The sequence below is a fragment of the Lepidochelys kempii genome, chromosome 1, assembly GCF_965140265.1.
Source record: "Lepidochelys kempii isolate rLepKem1 chromosome 1, rLepKem1.hap2, whole genome shotgun sequence".
Taxonomy (NCBI): Eukaryota; Metazoa; Chordata; order Testudines; family Cheloniidae; genus Lepidochelys; species Lepidochelys kempii.
Window position 1 is genome coordinate 39,727,533 of NC_133256.1, and position 21,342 is coordinate 39,748,874.

General features: G+C 45.0%; 1 protein-coding gene across 1 annotated transcript; it reads left to right on the plus strand.

Moving 5' to 3' along the window:
• Positions 1-130: 130 nt before the first annotated feature.
• On the plus strand, positions 131-9,213 carry SAP18 (Sin3A associated protein 18). Its single transcript, XM_073339885.1, has 4 exons — positions 131-290; positions 496-605; positions 4,341-4,463; positions 5,838-9,213. Exons 1-4 carry the CDS (start codon positions 219-221, stop codon positions 5,992-5,994), a joined length of 462 nt encoding a protein of 153 aa, XP_073195986.1. The 5' UTR covers positions 131-218; the 3' UTR covers positions 5,995-9,213.
• Positions 9,214-21,342: the final 12,129 nt, after the last annotated feature.

Genomic DNA, 21,342 nt, shown 5'->3' on the forward strand with positions numbered 1-21,342 from the left:
TGAGCGCGCGGCACGCAGGGGGCGGAGCCCGGCTCGGGGAGCCGAGCCGCCCTTCCCCTTACGGAGCGCGCGCGTGGCCGAGCTCCTCCTCCTCCGGTATCTCGGCGCAGCGGCCGCGCTCTTCTCGCGAGAGTTTAACAGCGCGCGCGCCCGGAGGCATCCGGGTTCCGCTCCCCGCCGCCCCACCCTGTGTGGCCCGGCCGGAGCCCGGAGGGAAGATGGCGGTGGAGTCGCGGGTTACGCAAGAGGAGATTAAGAAGGAGCCGGAGAAGCCCATCGACAGGGAGAAGGTATCGCGGGGCAGGTCCGCCCAGGAGCGCTGGGGGGGGGGGGGCGGGCGAGAGCGGCGCCGGCTGCTCGGCCTCCCGGGGGCCGGGGCTGGGGCCGGGGCCGGGGCCGGGGCCGGGGCCGGGGCTGGGGCTGGGGCCGGGGCCGGGGCCGCGCCTGGGGCCGGGGCCGGGGCCGGGGCTGACGGCCTGTGTTTCCCCCTTGCAGACGTGCCCGCTGCTGCTCAGGGTCTTCACCACCAACAACGGGCGGCACCACCGCATGGACGAGTTCTCCCGCGGCAACGTGCCCTCCAGCGAGCTGCAGATCTACACCTGGTGAGCGCGCCCCGCCGGGCGGCCCTGCCCGGGGACCCGCCGCGCTGCCGGGCCCCGGCGCTGCTGGGCTGCAGCTGCCCTATAGACCAAGGGCGGGCCGGCGGGCTTTTTGGCCTGAGGGCCGCATCGGGTTTTGGAAATTATATGGAGGGCCGGTTGGGGCAGGCTGTGCCCCCCCAAACAGCCGGGCCGGGCCCGGCCCTTACCCGCCCCCCCATCCCGCGCGCTTCTCGTCCCCTGACGCCCACCCCCGGGACTCTTGCCCCATCCAGCCCCCCCATTCCCTAATGCTCCCCCCCCGCCCCGAGATCCCTGCCCCGTCCACCTCTCACCCCGCTCCCTGTCCCTGGAACCTCCACCCTTGACTTGTCCCCCTGCCCCACCCCCCCTTTCCTGACGGCCCCCCTGTTCCCTGCCCTGATCCTAATTCACTCCCCTGGCCCCTGACCAGCCCCCGACCTCCCCTGACAGAGCACCTGGTCAGGCTGGGCTTTGCAGCTGCGCTGCCCCCGGAGTTTGCAGCCCTGCCGCACAGTGAGCTGAGGCTGCGGGGACAGCGGGGGAGGGGCCGGGGGCTAGCCTCCCGGGCCAGGAGCTCAGGGACTGGGTTGGAGGGTCCCACAGGCCGGATGTGGCCCGCGGGCCGTAGTTTGCCCACCTCTGGTATAGAGCCTGCCACCTGGCCTGTGCGTTGTTATCACCGCTGGTGAGCTGCTGGGCTCCAGCACACGCTTGATCCAAAACTCTATACAATCTGCCATGCCCTAATCTTCCATAGATGTTAAGCAGCCTTTTAAGTGCCTTTTTCCTTAGGTTTCTATCAGGGTCTTGCACTGTAGTTGTAGGAGTGTGTATTTTTATTAAAAACAACCGTTGGCTGTAATAGCTAAACTTAGAAAGAAGAAGGCTACTATTGACCTGTTATAATACTATATCGTTTGTAGCCATAGTGACTGGGAATCTCATTCCTAAGATTGGAACAAAGCATTTCGTATGTAATTTAACTAATTATAGGTCATTACTAGAGATTCTGTATTTGATGTGTCAACTGACTGCCTCAGATTTCAAAGATCTATATGTTGGAATACTCTTCATTAATTTGGTGTAAATACACAATACAAAAGACTTCTTTCTTCAACACCCTTGTACATTTGAAATTCTTTATTCCAAAGTAGGCCTAAACATTACTTTGTCTTGAAAACTGGTTGTTTTGGCTCCCTGTAGTAACTAAGGCCATGTCTACACTAGCACTTAGGTTGGCAAAACTTCTGTTGCTGAGGTGTGTGGAAAAACACACACCCCTGAGCGACATACATTTTGCCGTCATATTCGCTCATGTGCACAGTGCTGTGTTGGTGGGAGACACTCTGCTGCTGACATAGTTACCGCTCGTTGAGCTGCTTTTATTATGTCCACAGGTGAGCTCTCTCCCGTCTGCATAGAGCAACTACACGAGCGATCTTACAGTGGCGCAGCTGTATTGGTACATCTGTGCTGCTGTAAGCTTCTACTGTAAATGTAGACATGGCCTAAGTTCCATGTCTCTTGAAGACTACCAAAAAGGTTATCCCAAAATGTTGAGTATTGTATAGAAATTGTGTCAATAATTTTTGTGCTATGTTTTGCATACATTTCATGTGCACAGTTTGCATGTGGTATTTCGTGTATTGTGTAGAAGGTGTACTCTGGTGGCAACCAGTGTTCTTTATGAACTCTTTTTAGTCCCTTAAGTTTAGTTTGGAAAACTAGTCTGGCCCCAAAGTTGCCAGAGTTACTCTTCAGAAACATTATTTGTCTTCAACATTTGAAGAATGTCAAACTTAGTCAGCATCAGCTACACCTAACTGGGGAACGAACTTCGTCTAAAACTTCTTTCTCTCCAGGTATCTTGTTACTACTCCAAACTTCCCATGTAGCAAAATTTTCTTGAAACTTGTGCATCAATGACCTAGTTGAACAACCTATTCACAACAAAAGTTAGTTTAGAGGCCCAGTGCTGCTGTATTTATTTTAATGAGAATTATCAACCCAAACCTGGTCTGGAAATTTTTGCCTTCAGCAGAAGTCAGATTAGGCTCTGTCAACACAATGCCCTCTATTGACTTGTTGGCGCTAGAATGAACAAACCCTTCCCCTCTCCCCCCTTTTTTTTATTGTGCATACCTATTAGTTCTTCTTTTTAGCTCAGATAATTGAATCCTTTTGTTCTTGGAATCTTAGACTCAAGGTTTTAGTCCTGACTGTAAAGGTAGTTCTGTCTCCTGTCAGGATAGTAACCATGATCTTATTATAAGGCTGACTTTGACTTCCGCTATCGTGTGTATGTACATTAAAAAAGCTTTCAAATTATAATTTATTACTTTATATTAGAGGTCTCAACTGAGATCAGGGCCTCTCTGCAGTAGACACCTTGCAACTACATAGTGACACTGGGTCCCTATTGTGAAGAATTTACAATCAAAATAGACTAGACAAAGGGTGGAGGGGAAACGGGTACAGTGAGGTGAAGTAACTTGCCCAATATCATAGTAGGTTAGTAGCTAAGCCAGGATTAGAACCCAAATCTGAGTCCCAGTCCAGTGCCTTATCGACTAGACCATTTTGCCTCAAGTGTTTAATTGGTGTCTTATGTCTTCAGATGTTTAGAGTAAGTCCTCACTGGCCACAAAAAAAACATGCTCAGAAAGTTTTAAATAACTGAATTTTTTAGGTTAAATATGGTAACTCCTCACTTAACATTGTAGTTATGTTCCTGAAAAACATGACTTGAAGTGAAATGATGTTAAGCGAATCCAATTTCCCTGTAAGAATGAATGTTAAGGGGGGGTTAGGTTCCAGGGAGATTTTTTTTTTTTGCAGTACTGTAATATAGTTGGGAGGTTCCCCCGCCTTACCCCACACAGGCACCGCCCACAGGCACTGGAGACAGTGAGGCAGGCAAGGAGGCTGAAGGTGCTGTAGGCTAGGAGAAGCATGTTGCATAGCTGCAGCTTCCCCAACTCTGCGGGGGGCTCAACCCTCGGCCCGCCCACTCCACCCCTTCCCCCAACCCCCACCCTTAACCCACCTCCTCTTCCCCCACCTTTACTCCCCACGCTGTGTCCTCGCTTCTCGCTCCTGCCTGTGGCAATCAGCTGGCTTGCGGCATTCAGGAGGCTGGGGAGGGAAGGGGAGCTTACGCGCTGAGTCCTCGCTCCTTCCCCCTGCCTCCTGAATGCTGCAAGTCAGCTGATTGCTGCGGGGAGGAGGGGGAAGGCGCTGATCTGCGGGGTCTGTCGGCGAGCAGGAGGCGCTGTGTGAGGGGGGCGTAGGGGAGCTGATGGGGGGGCTGCCAGCTGTGGACGAAGCAGGCAGCCAAACAAAGTTATAGCGAAAGCATTGCACAACTTTAAATGGAGCATGTTCGGTAATTGATCAGGGACATAAGATTGAAACAACGTTAAGTGAGAGGACGTTAAGTGGGGAGTTACTGTACTTTAAAAATGGATCCTCATTGAAGTTTGTGAAGTGACTAACATAAAATACGTATTACATAGAAATACAGAAGTATATAAAAATCTTACACTGCCCAAATGTGAACTATATATTTCCTTGCTTTTACGTGCTGTTTTTGTAAGTGATAGTACATAGTTAACAAACATCACTTACCTTAAACAGGGTTTGACATTTTTATATATTTGACAACCATATGAACCATCCTGATGAGTTGTAATGTCTTTCTCTTTTTAAATCTAGGATGGATGCAACTTTAAAAGAGCTGACCAGTTTAGTGAAAGAGGTCTACCCAGAAGCACGGAAGAAGGGCACGCACTTCAATTTTGCAATAGTTTTTACAGAACTCAAGAGACCCGGTTATAGGTAAATGACATTTCTTCTCCAGATTCATAGAATATATCAGTCAGCAGAGCTGTAAACTGTTTTTCATCAACACTTATTTAAAGTCTGATATCATCTGAAATCAAGTCCTAATAAAGAGAACACTCCATGGTGACTGCAATGCTTCTAAAGTTTCTCTTCACCCTTTCCCAAAACAATGAACATGTGTTTGCCCAATCTGCTAGTCACCTCGTAGGCAACCAGCCAGGATATGTACCTGTAGCTTAGCGTAGCAATGGAAGGCTTGTTGTCTCAGGTGGTATGGAGAGTGACTACATCCTCTATCTAATAAATGCTTATGATTTAGGGCCCTACCAAATTCATGGTCAATTTCACAGTCATAGGATTTTAAAAATAGTAAATTTCATGATTTTAGCAAATTTCATAGTGTTGTAATTGTAGGGGTCCTGACCCAAAAAGGAGTTGGGGGGAGGGGGGAACGGAGGTTGCAAGGTTATTGTGCATGGGGGTTTGCAATACTGCTACCCTTACTTCTGCGCTGCTGCTGGTGACGCTACCTTCATTGCTGGGCAGCTAAAGAGCAGCGGGTGCTGGCCAGGAGCCCAGCTCTGAAGGCAGAGCCACCGCCAGCAGCAGTGCAGAAGTAAGGATGGCATGGTATGGTGTTGCCACCCTTACTTCTGCGCTGCTGCCTGCAGAGCTGGGCCGTGAGTCAGCAGCCGCCACTCTCCAGCTGCCCAGCTCTGAAGGCAGTGCAGAAGTAAGGGTGGCAATACTGTGAAACACCCCACCACCCCCTCAAAAGTAACTTTGCAACCTCCCTGCAACTCCCTTTTTCAGACCCCCAATCTGAGAACCCTGTTCTCCCCTGTAAAATCTGTATAGTGCAGGGTAAAAGCACACAAAGACCAGATTTCATAGGGGGAGACGAAATTTCATAGTTCGTGACACGTTTTTCATGGCCATGAATTTGGTAGGGGCCTACTTATGATCTTAAGACTGATATTCCTGTCATAATCGTCCCCTGTGATGTAGACATTCACTCATCAGTGACCAGTTAAAGGGCAGTGAATGTGTCCTGCTATGTCATCTGCAGTGTTTTCTTTACTAGTTTTGTTCTCTTTAACTTGGCAGACAGTTTTTTTCTGAGCTAAAATTTAATGCAAGTTTACATAATTGTTCTATCCTGAGTTGTATTGTTTGTCTAATGAAGACAGCATGTTGCGTGTGAGGGGGGTGCCATCTTAGTATTCAACTAGTTAAAGACAATGTGGGGGGGACGACACTAAAATCATTCACTAGAAGATTATATTTGGGCCTGAAATGAGTTTGCAGTTGAGAGAGATGGACTCTTTGCCTCTAATTATTCATTTGCATTTCACTTCCTCCCTGCAGGGTGAAGGAGATTGGCAGCACAATGTCAGGCAGAAAGGGCACAGATGATTCCATGACTCTGCAGTCTCAGAAGTTCCAGATTGGAGACTACTTGGATATAGCAATTACTCCTCCAAATCGTGCACCACCCCCATCAGGACGCATGAGACCATACTAAGTGACAAAGTGTCACTTTGTTTAAAACTGATCATGTATATTTCCCTTTGATAGTACTTGCTGCTTGAAACAGGCTCTTTTTTGTTTTTATTGCTAAGCAAGAACATCTGAGAACACACTTAAGCCTTGGAAACATGGGTTACTTTTAAATCTTTATTTTACTTGTTTAGAAGAAAATATCTTTCAGCAGCTTCATAATCCTTTTCATAGTAGTTATGGTCTGAAAAGTAGAAATGTTCAGTGTTTCAAGGTCTCTAAAAATATGAGCAGCATAACATAGAAGTGTTCTAGTTCTGTTAGAAACTGTCATGTTTGGAACAAATATATTGCTATGTCATCCAAAATTTAGTGTCTGTTTTTAAAGATTAAACCAGGTCTGCGTAATAAGTGTTTAATTAAACTGTTAATGTCAGAGGTTGTTTCATCAAATTGTGGCCTCTAAAATGAGGGGTGAAGCTTTCCCTGAATGACCCTGTAACTGACTCCTTTGTGGGGTGAATGGAGTTAATGCGGTGTTCACTCTGTGCAAAGTCATTAGAAAACTGGGCTTTAAGTCTTTAAGATAATTTCATCTTTAGTGGTAAGTCTTTCCCAGCTGAGTGAGATTCAGGGAAGGGACTTGGTATCTTTTAAAGTTATGTAGCTGTTTTTCAGATTGTAGAAAAACTGGTAAAACTGGTTAGCTAGTTGATCTAAGACATAAATACACCACATTGTAAAATGTCAGTTGGCAAGAGAGCTAAAAATCTTAAATTCCAAATGCTACATTTACATTGAGTATTTTTTAGGGATAAAGAAAAGGAGTACTTATGGCACCTTAGAGACTAACAAATTTGAGCATAAGCTTTCATGAGCTACAACTCACTTCATCAGATGCCTTTTGTAGTGATGATCAAGGTGGGCCATTTCCAGCAGTTAACAAGAACGTGACGTGTTCAATGTGTCAACTGCTGGAAATGGCCCACCTTGATTATCACTACAAAAGATTATTTTTTCTCTCTTCTGCTGAATAGCTCACCTTACCTGATCACTCTCGTTACAGTGTGTATGGTAATACCCATTGTTTCATGTTCTCTGTGTATATAAATCTCCCCACTGTATTTTCCACTGAATGCATCCGATGAAGTGAGCTGTAGCTCACGAAAGCTTATGCTCAAATAAATTCCTTAGTCTCTAAGGTGCCACAAGTACTCGTAGTCTGTATCTGCAAAAAGAACAATACAGCTGCTACGCTGAAACCTTTCTTAGGGATGTTACTATACTACCAAACTTCACTGTTAAAAGTATTTGTCATGCTCCTTGGTTAAACTGCTGAAGAAGTAAGCCATCCCTTTCTTGCTCATTTCACTTTGAATTCCTGTAAACTGCTGCTGTTGACTTTTGAACAACAAAATTTCAGTTGGAAAGAACTTCAGTGTCTTAAACGCTAAATAATCACCTTTAAAACTCAGCCACTCAGCTGCAAAGACAGCTCCAAAACACTTCCTATATTAAAAATGAGATTCCCCCTTTCTCTATCACTTCTTCCTTTGTCTACAGTTTACAGCAAAAGCAGTTAGTGGCAAGGGTTCCTGGGCTGGAGTCTGCTATTTTTTACTCTTCAAATATATCCACTGTACTCGGTATGGTATGTTAACAACTTGCCTTTTCAGTGTCTGAAGGCTAAATTATTTAGTAAAATTTAAACAGGCTAAATTATTTAGTAAATAGAAACAAGGATTTCTAAGGTCACAGGTGTGACTTCCTTAGAAAGTGAGAATGTAAGTACTGAAAATCAGGGGCAGATTCTAAATTAACTAAATTCTTACCATATATGTAAAGTAGCAGAAGTCTTTGAAAAGCCTGATGGTGGCTTATACCGAACTGAATGTGTTCAAATAATGTAACACATTCTCTCTCTCCCCTCCCCAACAAGACAGGTGCCTGGAAACACCATAGTTTCTTAGCCACTGCCCCCCTTTCCTGTTGTTCCTTGATTCTTAGAACTGTATGGGAGTTAAAAGGGAGTCCTGAAAGCAAAGACTGACTTTAAGGGTCTGATCATATTAATAGGGAGGCTAATTCGCACAAGAGTGTTTGTTTGCCAAGCTCAGAACAAGTTACACCTGACATGGCTTGCGAGATTCGGCTTTCATTGTATGAGTAATGATCTTCGATAACACTTTAGCTGTACCTACCATACCAGTGCTCCCATGACTGACTCCCTCTGTGAAAGGTGCCTACCCCATCTCCAGCCAGAGTGCTATGCTGCCTCACTGGTTTGAGTCTTCTACAGAAGGAATGGACATAAGTTTTTTATGAGTATGTACTTTATTTTTAGGGCCTTACCAAATTTATGGCAGAGAACAATGCATCACAGAGTGGGAAATCTGGCTATGTAGGGGGGGTCAGGGTTCCCTATCCCAGAGTCGCTGCTCCCAGATCCTCATCTGCTCTGCCTTTCCCCCACCCCATTTCCTCCTGTCTCTTCTTGCTCCCAGTTCTCCTCCTTGCCCAATCTTAGAGTCCCCCCACCTCCGTTGGCCCCTTGTCCTAGTCTTTTGCCCAGGCAATCCCATAGCTCCTTTTGTCAGATATCTCCATCCTTCAGCAGTGGTTGCCAGTTTGCCTCCCTGACCTTGTGCAAGCCCAGTCCCCTTACCGACCATTCCAAATAGCTTTTGTCATGCAGTCCTCTTGTTCCAAGCCCCTGTATTTGATTCAGGCAACTTACTCCTTCATGCTGCCTGGGAGTCAGGGCCAGGGTGCATGGTCATTGACAGCACATGAGAGAATCTCCCTGTGTTCAGTTCTGGCGCTCAGACCTGGCATAGCCCACACCAGCTCAGAGCTGCACTTGCAAGGAAAATTATTTTCAGCTCTCTGCAGCATAGCTAATGCAAATGGACTCTGGGGAAATTAAGCTGCAAAGCTCTAGCCAGTGAGAGCATGCACGCTGCAGTTTTTCAGATACTTATAACTTGGCCAAATTTGAAGGGGAGCAGCAAAAAGCACATCCCTGACAAATGCTAACCTCCCCCAGGCCACATTTCAAGTCCCTGGTTCAAGGCATTGGTCCTCCCTCAGCAGAGAGTCCTGGAATTGATGACTTCTCAAGGTCCCTATCAGCCCTACATTTCTGAGGGTGCTAGAGCTTTTCAAAGAGAAGGTCACCAGAAGGGCCAAATTAATTAATGTACTTTTTGCTTGTTTAATTCAAAATAAATAGGACCCTATCAAATTCATGGTCCATTTTGGTCAATTTCATGGTCATAGGATTTTTAAAATGGTCAGTGTCACTTTCAGATGTTTACATCTGAAATTTCACAGTGTTGTAACCATGGGGGTCCAGACCCAAAAGGAGGTGGTGGGAGGGGGGTGGTCACAAGGCTTTTGTAGGGGAGTCTTGGGATTCCCACCCTTACTTCTGTGCTGCGGCTGACAGGGGCGCTGCCTTTAGACAGGGCAGCCAGAGAGCAGGGTCACAGGGTATGGGTGGTGGGTTACCATATGCCTGGGTTTTTTAGGCAGCCTCCTGCCCAGGTTTGAAGCTGCAGCCTTTCTGCCTTGGGGCGGGGAGGGGGGCTGACATCCTTTTCAAAAAAACTGAGCTTGCTTGTCCCAAGGCGGAGGACTTTTCATGCAATTGCTCATTCCAACCACCAGGTGTCACTGTGGCATCAAGCACTAGATTAAGGAAGCTGAGAGAGAGCACATGCCTCTACTGGAGCCCAGGCAGTGACAGGGAAGAAAGACAGAACTTGACTCCTGTGGAGAGGTATGAGAAACATCTGGTCTATAAGGGGAATAATCACTTACTATTGCTACCAATTACTTCATTAGCTTGAACCCTCAAGCTTTGTGCTGCCGATCTATAGGTCCCAAATCTGGTGCCACATAATAGAATTCCTAGTTTTTCAGTTTGCTTTTTTAAAAATTTAGGAGGATACATACAGAAAAATTAAAAGAACATTTAGCCTGCAAAGTCAAGCCCTCAAAAGGCCTGTGCAACCTTAATTTACCCCCCTTTGTGCATATGTATTATGATGCGGTCTTTAATTATATGATCATATCTATTTTCTTCCACAAGACCTCTGCCTCATCCAGTGCATCAGTGTGCTGTGCCCTGGGGATGAATGATATGTGTAGATAGTGAGGCAGTTATCTGTAGTACATCATTTGTTTTGGAAAGTGCAAGGTATGTAGTAAATGAAACAGGACAGTGTAGGAAGAGACAGGATGGACTGCTGAATGCTGCCCTTGAGAATTGGATTCTGTCCTTGGCATAGACTTCTTATGTGATGCTGGGCAAGTCACTTAAACCAAACTTTTCACACATGGTCACTGGGTGAGAGTTTCTGCTTTTTTAGGGCTCCTGACTGGAGGCACCAGGGGCCCAGATTTACGTAAGTGCTGAGCACTCTCAATACATGTGAAGTCAGTGGTAGCTGTGCTTTGGATATATAAAGTGCAATAAAATGTGAACTACTTTAGAAATTAGTCCCACAGAAGGCCCTGTAATTTAGTGGACACTTTTGACAGTTTGGGCCTTAATCTCTCTGTGCCTCAGTCCCTCAACTGTAAAATGGAAACAATACCACCACCCCTCATAGAGGTATTAGCGAAACACTCAGATACTGCAAGGAGAACACCACAGAAAAAGCCTCTGAGGAAATTAGTAATTTTATATTAAGTGCAATCTTTGCATGGTGTGTAGTAAATAAGGACTAAAGACACACGTTAAATAAGGATAAAAAGAAATATCAAATAGCTGGTCATTCATCAAGCAGTGTCCTCCTGTGCACTGAATGAGGCTGAGGCCTTGTAGAAACAATAGCATATTGCATTTGCACATGTGGTAGGAATTAAGGTTGCCTGGACAATCTTGACACTGGTACTTCCCAACATTTGAATGCATGACTTTGCAAACTTAATATTAAAAAAAAATATAATTCCAATATAATGTTCACACTCCCTGCCTGATGCATAAGTGCACAGAAGGAACTGCCTGTACACACAGCTAGCAGTAGGTTATAGAGAGGCCAGGCTCTCAAAAAGAGAGCTTCCCCAAAGAGTATACCCAAAACAACTTTCAGGTCTAGTCTACACTCAAAAAAGTTTGCCTAAGTGGTTGTACCAGCAATCCCCCTAGTGGAGAGACAGCTTCTACTGGCAAAAATGTGTTTTTGCTGTCTGTGACACAGGGGTTCCTTCTGCCTCAGGCCTGACAAGCTTACTACACCTAATAAACCCCTGTCATGGTATTTATAAAGGGTAGCATGTGGTATCTCTACTGAGAGCTTGTAATTTATCAGTACTCACTGTGAGATGTGTGTAAGGGTAATATTTAAGGAATAACACAACTGTATTAAAATATGTCCTTATGGTTTTGGAGTGAAAGTGAGTCGCCAGGGAATCATATGTCTTGATGGTGATGGTCCATTCAAGCAGGAAGGAGTTGTCACTCCTTACTAGTTAGCCAATTACATAATATATTGCTCAATTGTCCAGAGCTGCACCAACTCAGAAAAGTCAATGCAAACCATCAAACACCAACAATAAACGTCAAAACCACGGGGCAGTGAAAAGGAATAATATAACAGTGAAGGGATCACCCTGTCTGTGGAGAGTCACAAAAAACTGATTCAGTATATCACAGGGTAGAGAAAGACACTCCGGATCCATTCATTGAGGAAGTACCTTGATGAGCAGGACTGCTTCATGAAAGACTGGGTCCTAGCTCCTTGGGGCTAGCAACCTCTGCAAAAGACTGAATGTTGGGGGTGGGAATCTACTGTATTAGCTAGGAAATGTAACTATTAATAAGTGTAGGCTCTAGTTTGTGCTTTGTGAATTTGTTGTATATGTAACCATTTGTTTTAACCCCTCCAACTTGCCTGGATTTGACTCTCTGTTCTTAGATCAATTTTCTTTTGTTCTAGGACAATTTATTGCACAGGCTGGATGTAATACAGGAATGGAGGGCTAAGGTAAAATGGGCAAACTGGGATACACTCTTCCTTTGGGAATGGAGGACTGGAATTTCTGTGGGTATCCAGAGGTCAGGCTGGATACAACAGGGGGACAGCAGGAAGGGACTTGGGGGCTGGGGTGCACCTATTGTCAACCCACAGAGCAAAGGCAGGACTGACTTAGCCCAGAGGAGAGTGCTTGGGGGGCTGCCAGACTGGTGGTGTTAGGGAGCTAACACCCAGCTGGCACAGAAAGATTCCCTCATGCTGGATGCAGGTGGCAACAAGATGATTCACAGCCATGGGTGACCTGAGTAGCATCACACCGGTTTAGCTTATACGATTTCCCCAAACTACATAAACTGTACTGGCAAAAGCCCACTTTCTGCTATAACTGCATCTCCACTGGAGCTTTCGCTAGTATAGAAATGTTATAAAAAAACCTCACACCCCTAATCAATACTCTTATACCAGCAAAAGTTTCTAGCACAGACCTTGCCTCGGTTCCCTAGTCATCTTTCTCCATACAACTCCCTTCCTCCTCCCCAGTTACCTCACACGCAGGCTAGGTTGAGCTCCTTCGTCACCAGATCATCTTCTTTTTGATGCTACTGCCACCACCTAGGTCAGAGTTTGCTTCTTTCTTCTTCTGGGGCTCATATTCCCTGCTCTGGGCTCCACATTAGACGAGAGGAGGAAGACCTGAGAGCAGAGTAGCAATCTGATTGGCTGGTAGGGTTGATCCATTGGCCCTTTCCATCCTGTCAGCCCATTGATAGCGACCTGGGGAAGAGGGGACGTGAGAAAAGAGCAAAAAGCTGATGGGCTCATCCTTCATAGCTTTCTCAGGAGCAGCACTTGCCCGCCTAAACTCTGCAGGTGGAATCCTACAGATGAATATGCCTGTAGGCCATGCTCCATTTACATATGGGCGTTCCCAGCCCTGTGGTTATAGGAGTCCTCAAAACAAGCTCACAGGACAGGGATTCTAAATACACATTGCTTGAAAATAGTACATTTGGCCCTTTGATGGGCTTGATTCTCTACTACTTTGTGTCTTGTGTGGTCATTTACACCTCTGTAAAGTGAACACAAAGCAATCCTAAATCAGAATGGTAGCATTTGGACTGACTTTGCAAAGGACTAAATGACAACACAAGGACAAAGGCAGAGGAGAATTCAGCTAGAATACCAATTGAAATTTATTAAATATTTTTGGATGTTTTTCTACATTTTCAAATATATTGATTTCAGTTACAACACAGAATACAAAGTGCACCGTGCTCCCTTTATATTATTTTTATTACAAATATGTGTACTGTAAAAATGATAAAAGAAATCATATTTTTCAATTCACCTCATACAAGTACAGTAGTCCAACCTCTTTATCTTGAAAGTGCAACTTATAAATGTAGATTTTTGTTGTTATATAACTACAGTCAAAAACAAAACAATGTAAAACTTTAGAGCCTACAAGTCCACTCAGTCCTACTTCATGTTCAGCCAATTTCTAAGACAAACAAGTTTGTTTACATTTATGGGAGATAATGGTGCCCGCCTCTTATTTACAATGTCACCTGAAAGTGAGAACAGGTGTGCGCATGGCACTTTTGTAGCTGGTGTTGCAAGGTATTTACATGCCAGATATGCTAAATATTTATTTGACCCTTCATTCTTCGGGTACCATTCCAGAGGACATGCTTCCATGCTGATGACGCTCGTTAAAAAAAATGTGTTAATAAAATTTTGACTGAACTCCTTGGGGGAGAATTGTATGTCTTCTGCTCTGTTTTACTCGCATTCTGCCATGTATTTCATATTATGAGCAGTCTCAGGTGATGACCCAGCATGTTGTTCGTATTAAGAACACTTTCACTGCAGATTTAACAAAACGCAAAGAAGGTACCAATGTGAAATTTCTAAAAATAGCTACAGCACTCGACCCAAGATTTAAGAATCTGAGGTGCCTTCCAAAATCTGAGAGGGATGAGGCGTTGTGGAGCGTGCTTTCAGAAGTCTTAAAAGAACAACACTCTGATGTGGAAACTACAGAACCCACACCACCAAAAACGAAAATCAACCTTCTGTTGGTGGCATCTGATTCCAATAATGAAAGTGAACATGCGTCGGTCTGGACTGCTTTGGATTGTTATCGAGCAGAACCCATCATCAGCATGGGCGCATGTCGTCTGGAATGGTGGTTGAAGATGAAGGGGCATATAAATCTTTAGCACATCTGGCACGTAAATATCTTGCGACACCAGCTACAAAAGTGAACGTTATTTTTTGTACATAATTCTACATTTGTTAAATTCAACATTCAGGATAAAGAGATTGCACTACAGAACTTGTATGAGGTGAATTGAAAAATACTGTTTCTTTTGTTTTTTACAGCACAAGTATTTGTAATAAAAAATAAATATAAAGTAAGCACTGTATACTTTGTATTCTGTGTTGTAATTGAAATCAATATATTTTAAAATGTAGACAACATCCAAAAATATTTAAAGAAATTGTATTCTATTATTGTTTAACAGTGCGATTAATCACACAATTATTTTCATTGTGCGATTAATCGTGATTTTTTTAATTGCTTGACAGCTCTACTTACTATACAATTATGGTTATAGTTTTAAAGACCATTGAAACGAGCATCTTGCTCTGTCTTTGGTCTCTCCCTGCTGTTGGCACAAATATCAGTGTAAAACAAAGTGAAGTTTAATCAAAAGAATTAAAACTCTATTTTGGATCCAGAACATGTAAAGCATTTTGTTTTTAAAACCAAACTACTGCTGAAGCTACACAAAAGTCTAGTCAATGTCATAACTGTGTCATAACAATGCCCAACATATGGGGTGGGGGGGGAAATAAATGTGGGGAAATAGTTTTACTTTGTGTAATGACACATCCACTCCCAGTCTTTATTCAAGCCTAAGTTAATTGTATCCAGTTTGCAAATTAATTCCAATTCAGCTGTCTCTCGTTGGAGTTTGTTTTTGAAGTTTTTTTGCTGAAGAATTGCCACTTTTAGGTCTGTAATTGAGCGACCAAAGAGATTGATGTGTTCTCCGACTGGTTTTTGAATGTTATCATTCTTGACGTCTGATTTGTATCCATTTATTCTTTTACGTAGAGACTGTCCGGTTTGGCCGATGTACATGGCAGAGGGGCATTGCTGGCACATGATGGCATATATCACATTGGTAGATGTGCAGGTGAATGAGCCTCTGATAGTGTGGCTGATGTGATTAGGCCCTATGATGGTGTCGCCTGAATAAATGTGTGGAAACAGTTGGCAACGGGCTTTGTTGCAAGGATAGGTTCCTGGGTTAGTGGTTTTGTTGTGTGGGGCGTGATTGCTGATGAGTATTTGCTTCAGGCTGGGGGGCTGTCTGTAAGCAAGGACTGGCCTGTCTCCCAAGAGCTGTGAGAGTGATGGGTTCGTCCTTCAGGATAGGTTGTAGATCTTGGGAGACAGCCAGTCCTTTTGGATGTTTTCTACATTTTCAAATGTGACACCCCTATGACTGATTAGTTGGTTGCTACATCCATGGCTATTAAGCTTCTCCATTCCTGATCCCAGATCCCAGTGCACAGACACATTCGTCTGTGATTGGGGTACAGAGCTGGGTTTTTGTTCTCCCCCACTTCAATCAGAAAGTTAGGGTAAGCAGGGTGAAGGTGCTATTGCTGGCACCCTGCTGACCTGCCTACCCTTGATTCTCAAGGGACCTTCCTTTGAATATATAGACCAAGTTCTCTTAACATGTCTTTTAAAAAAGTTTGATTGCTAAGTGATCACTGAATTTCATCTCAGTGAGCCTATTGTTTTATCAACATTCTATCCCAGTTCTTTCCTTCCTCAGGATGAGACACTGTTTTGTCTTGTTCCCATGCAGGCAAAACAGATGTTCTCTGTTTCACAAGCTGCCATAAGACCAGGGCAGCTTCTATGACTAACATAACAGATGGAATAAAGAACGCTTGTGTCTGATCGGGCTAGCCATCTTAGGCCTTGTCTAATCTACAGAGTTTTGTCAACAAAGTCAGCATTCATCGACAAAAGAATGGAGGTGTACACACTACAGTGCTCCTCCCACTGAAAAAGTTCTCCTGCTTTGGCGACAAAATAAAACCACCTTGATGAGAGGCTTAGAGCTTTTTGCGGCAAAGTTAGATCGACAGACTGTCAATGTAGACACTGTGCATGTTATGTCACTGTAAATAGCCTCCAGGAGGTGCCCCACAATGCCCATCCTGACCTCTCCAGTCAGTGTGAACAGCTCACATCGCATCCTCCCAGCTGACATGGCAGCTCCATGCAGCGAATGCTCTCTGCTTGGAGCATACCACAGTTACTGGATCTGCTGGATATGTGGGGAGAGGAGACTGTGCAGTCCCAGCTCTGCTCCAGTTGTAGGAACTTCCATGGTCAGATTTCTCGTGGCATGTTGGATAAGGGCTACGAATGGGACACACATCAGTGCCGTGTAAAGATAGGGAGCTGAGGCTGGCGTACCAGAAGGCAAGGGTATCAAACTGTCACTCTGGTGCTGCACCAAAGACCTGCCACTTCTATAAGGAGCTGGATGCCATCCTTGATGGTACCTCTCCCTCTACCGACAGGAGACCTATGGATACTTCTTGGGGACTGGAGACAGCGGCCAGCGGAGTCAACCCTGAAGACAAGGTGGTGGATGAGGAAGTGGAGTTGGAGGATGAGGTGAGTCAGGCGACAGGGTCGTCAGTACCATGGCAAGGCAGGACCTCTTCTTGATGCCAGAGGGTTCAAGCCAGTCCCAGCACTGCATCTCTGGTGTGCATGATGCAGGAGAGGGGAGCTCTAGTAAGTGCTCATTTTGAGTTGATACTGCTGGGTTACATGAGGTAGAGCTGTCCTTTGCTAGAAGTGGGTTAAGGGATAGAAATGTACAAAACTAGCTGTGTTTGCATCTGCTTCACATTCCTCTGTGCAGCTACGCAGTGGGGGCCCTGTGGAACAGTGTGTTATACACACATATTTCACGGGAATCCTCCAGAGATTTCTCTAGGAAACTTTCCTGGAGGCACTCCAATCCTCTGCCAAAGGTTCCTTAGCAGAACTGCTTTGTTCCTTCCCCCGTTGTAGGAAACTTTCCTGCGCCAATCAGCAATCACTTGTGCAGGGACCAAAGGGCACACAGGTGAGCAACATAGGGACCCGGTCTGAAGCTGCACCCATTCAGAAGATGCATTTTGGAATCCTTGCTTACCCTCAGGAGTGAGATATCGGCTTCAATGACCCCCAACTTGTGGGAATTTACACTATTGCCCCATGTCACTTGCAGTGATCCTCTTGAAAAACCACCAAGATCCTTTTCCCCATCTCGTGCCCCCACCCCACCAAGCTGACTTCAGCATGTTTAGGGCATTTGCCGAGCTGTGTTCTTGCCAAGGGACAGTGAGAAAGAGGTGTATTTTACTATTATGATTCGATGCTGTGAGTGCACTCACAATCATGCTTCTCTCTATTGTTTCTTGTGCTTTTTCAGATGTGGCCTCAGAGGAACCCCCTACACCTCCACCAGAGCACCTCCACCAGATAAGGAAGTGACTGAAGAGGAGCAAGGCAGACACATTTCAGGATATGCTCCAATCCTCTGAGCCGCAAAAGAAGAACGCAGGATGTGGAGAGAGACAGTTAATGAAACTTTAAAAATAGAGAGGCATGAGAGGAAGCAAGGCCAGGAGAGAATTTCATTAGGTCAGGAGCAGATGATAAAAGTGATGGAGGAGCAAATGGAGATGCCGAAGTCCCTAACTGCGCTGCAGGCAGAACACGTGTGTTCGCCCCTCCCTCACAGCCCATACAGAACTGCTTTGCATGCCCTCCCCAAACTCCTCCCACACATTCCTTGCATCTTCCCGGCCTGTCGCAGTATCCAGTTCACTCCATCCCTTTGAACAGCTTCACAAATGTTAGCTGGAGTTACACACAGCTATGAGAGCCTCCATCGGGAGAGTGCCCTTCTCACTGTTATGTCCCTTTCAACAACGCATTTTCTGTGAGTTGTTTATTGCTATTTAATAAACAAATGATCTCTGAAAGATAATCTTTATTTGTCTCCTGCACACGGTGGTTGCTGCTGGAATTAATACACAGTGGCAACTGGCGCATTTACAGACTACAAATCACAATGAGAAAGCAATCATCAAAATTTTCATGCAACATGGCAAGTTAACAAAGCATGGCAGAATGCTTTATAGTAATATACACATTACTGGAGCTCACTGTCAAAATGATGCCTCAAAGCCTCCCTAATTCGAATAGTCCCCCATTGTGCCCCTCTAATAGCCCTAGTATCTGGCTGCTCAAAATCAGCTGCCAGGCCATCCACCTCCACATTCCACCTCTGGGGAAACTTTTCACCTTTAGCCTCACAAATATTATGCAGCACAAAGCAGGCTGCTATGACCATGGGACTATTTTTCTCATTTAGGTCTAACCTGCCATAAAGATAGCACCAGCAAGCTTTTAATCTGCCAAATGCACATTCAGTGGTCATCCTGCACCTACCCAGCCTATTGCTGAAATGCTCCTTGCTGCTCTCCAGGTTTCCTGTGTAAGGCTTCATGAGCCATGGGAATAAGGAGTAAACTGGGTCTCCCACAATCACTATGGGCATTTCAACATCCCCAATTGGAATCTTCTGTTCTGGAAAGAAAGTTCCTGCTTGCAGATTTCTGTACAGGCCAGTGTTCCTGAAGATGCGTGCGTCATGCTCCTTCCCTGACCACAAAACGTTGATAGCAGTGAAATGATAGCAGTGATCCATAAGCACCTGTGATACCATAGAGAAGTACCCCTTTGTATTGATGTACTCCACTGCAAGATAGTCCAAGGCCAAAACTGGGATATGCATTCCATCTATCACCCTCTGCAGTTAGAGAATCCCATTGCCGCAAAGCCATCTATTATTTCATGCACATTTCCAAGAGTCACAGTCCTTTGTAGCATGACGCGATTAATGGCCCTGCACACCTGCATGAACACAACGCCCATGATAGCCTTCCTGACTCCATACTGATTCGTGACTGACCAAGTAGCAGTCTAGAGTTGCCAGCTTCCATACAGTGATTGCCACGCACTTCTCCACTGAGAAGGCAGCACTCATTTTGGTGTCCTTGCACTGCAGTGTTCGGGCAAGGGCTGCACCCAGTCCTAGGAAGATGGTTTTGTGCATCTGAAAGTTCTGCAGCCCCTGCTCATCGTCCCAGACCTGCATAACAATGTAATCCCACCACTCAGTGCTTGCTTCCCAAGCCCAATAGCAATGGTCCACTGTGTGCAGCTGATCCATGAATGCCAAAAGTAATCTGATGTTGGTTCTTTCCATAGCACACAGCAGGACAGGCACCATGGATTCCTGTTCAGATCTGGAGCTCATGATATACTGCATTATCAGTGTGTTGTGTTCATAACACTGACCCCAACAGTAGAGAGCAGTGTTCTGTGGTGTGTGTTATACAGGAGGTCAGACTAGATGATCACAATTGTCCCTCTGGCTTTCGAATCTAGGAAAGGCAGAGACTCCTTTAAGGGACGTAGCACAGATGGGTCCTGATTTTGATTGGACTTCCTGGAATTTCTATAATGCAGTTTTTTAAGACAGTAGAATGAACCTAATCTCAACAAATTAAAACCACCTACGCTAAAGCTGGATACAGACTTTCCAGCAAAATACTTGAGGAGTAAAAAGAAGGCTCCAGGTGATGAAACTGTATTTGAGATAGTTCATACCCAGCCTTTTACAAGTGACACGACTTGAAAGTTAATGATTCTACCTGTTCTGGCACTAGAGTGTGCCAAGATGTTGAAACGGCTAGTGGCAACCGCTGTATTGTAAAGCCTGCGAATGTCGCCATGAAATGTCAGTGAAAAGAAAGAAGCAACCCATTGCCTTCATTTCCTGAAGTCTAGTAGAAGCAGAACAGTGGTATGTAGATTCTAGGTGGGGAAAATCTTTTGTGGGGGGGGATGTGCCAACATGTTTATCTTTACTCCATGTGTACAGAATTCACTAGTGAGAGCCTTGGTTGGCCCTTTTTACACTAAAATGCTTAGATGAACTTCTGAAAAAAAAATATAGACCTTAGAAAACTGCACTGTATATACAAAATATTGCACGGGCAAAGAAGGGTGCTAACAGCAGTAATTATCCTTCCAGAGGAAGGACAGGACTCTAAGGTGTATCCACACTGCAATAAAACAAACACCTGTGGCACTGAGACTGAGAGCCTGAGTCAATTGACCTGGCTGCGAGGCTAAAAATTGCATTGTAGACATTCAGGTTCAGACTGGAGCCTGGCATCTGAGATGCCCTGGTCTCAGAAGCACAGGCTTCAGTTGGAGCCCAAGTGTCTACACTGCAATTTTTAGTCCTGCAGTCTGAGCCCCTGTGATCTTGAGTCTCTCACAGACTCTGAGACTCGGTGCCACAGGTTTCTTATTGCAGTGTAGATGTAACCTAGTCCAAGTGTCTATATCAGTGATACTCAGACCTCAGCGGTTCAGGAGCCAAATTAGCCATCAACATTACCCAAAAGAGCCACAGTAGTGTGAATTCATTATTTCATTTAGTATAGTACTATTCATATTTAAACAGCAGGACAGGAGAAATATTTCGTTTATATCTATATTATTTTCACAGCAAAATGACTGACCAAGCATGATTATTTTATCAACCTCAATTGGTTTATAACACAGTAAAAGCATCCTGATTGGTTAATAATTAAATCAGTGTTTTAATATCATGTGCTGCCAAGAGCGGCAGTAGACACATCACAAGCCTCAGTTTGAGTATCACTGGTCTATAGAATGAGACAGAGAATATTCCCAAATCCATCATCCAATCACAACCTATAATGGCAGTTCAAAAGACAGCCAATATCAACATATGCCTCTTCAGGCCTTGCAGAAGAAGCTAGGGACAGAGTAACAAATCCACAGACCGTTCTGCCCTTTGTTGGAAAGCACATAACCAGAGTACAAGGTCTGCTGCTGATGCAACACCAGAGTAATACCGCAGTCTCTGTTAGCAAAGTTGCAACTGAAGGTCCACAAAAGACACCAATATAAATAAAAGAAGTGTGATACCGCAGGAGTTACAAGCCTTATGCAACTTCAACGAGATAAACGGAGGCATGCGGTTGCCCTCATTTCCTGATGCCAGCAGTATGTGTGTCTATGACAACATGTTTAGCCTTACTGCCTAGGTATGGAGTTCACTACTGAAACAGAGCCCAAACCCTTTGTTGATGCTAACAGATATGCTTATAACCGCCTTTTCAGAAGAATAAGAGAACTTCGAGAAGGTAGTCCAAGTGTCTGTTGACTCAGACAGAATACCCCAAATCCA

What these genes read in the sequence shown, in the direction of transcription:
- SAP18 (XM_073339885.1), top strand. Translation starts at nt 219, where the DNA reads ATGGCGGTGGAGTCGCGGGTTACGCAAGAGGAGATTAAGAAGGAGCCG. An exon ending in GAGCTGCAGATCTACACCTG is followed by an intron (nt 606 to 4,340) that starts GTGAGCGCGCCC and finishes TTTTAAATCTAG; the next exon opens with GATGGATGCAACTTTAAAAG. An exon ending in CTCAAGAGACCCGGTTATAG is followed by an intron (nt 4,464 to 5,837) that starts GTAAATGACATT and finishes TCCTCCCTGCAG; the next exon opens with GGTGAAGGAGATTGGCAGCA.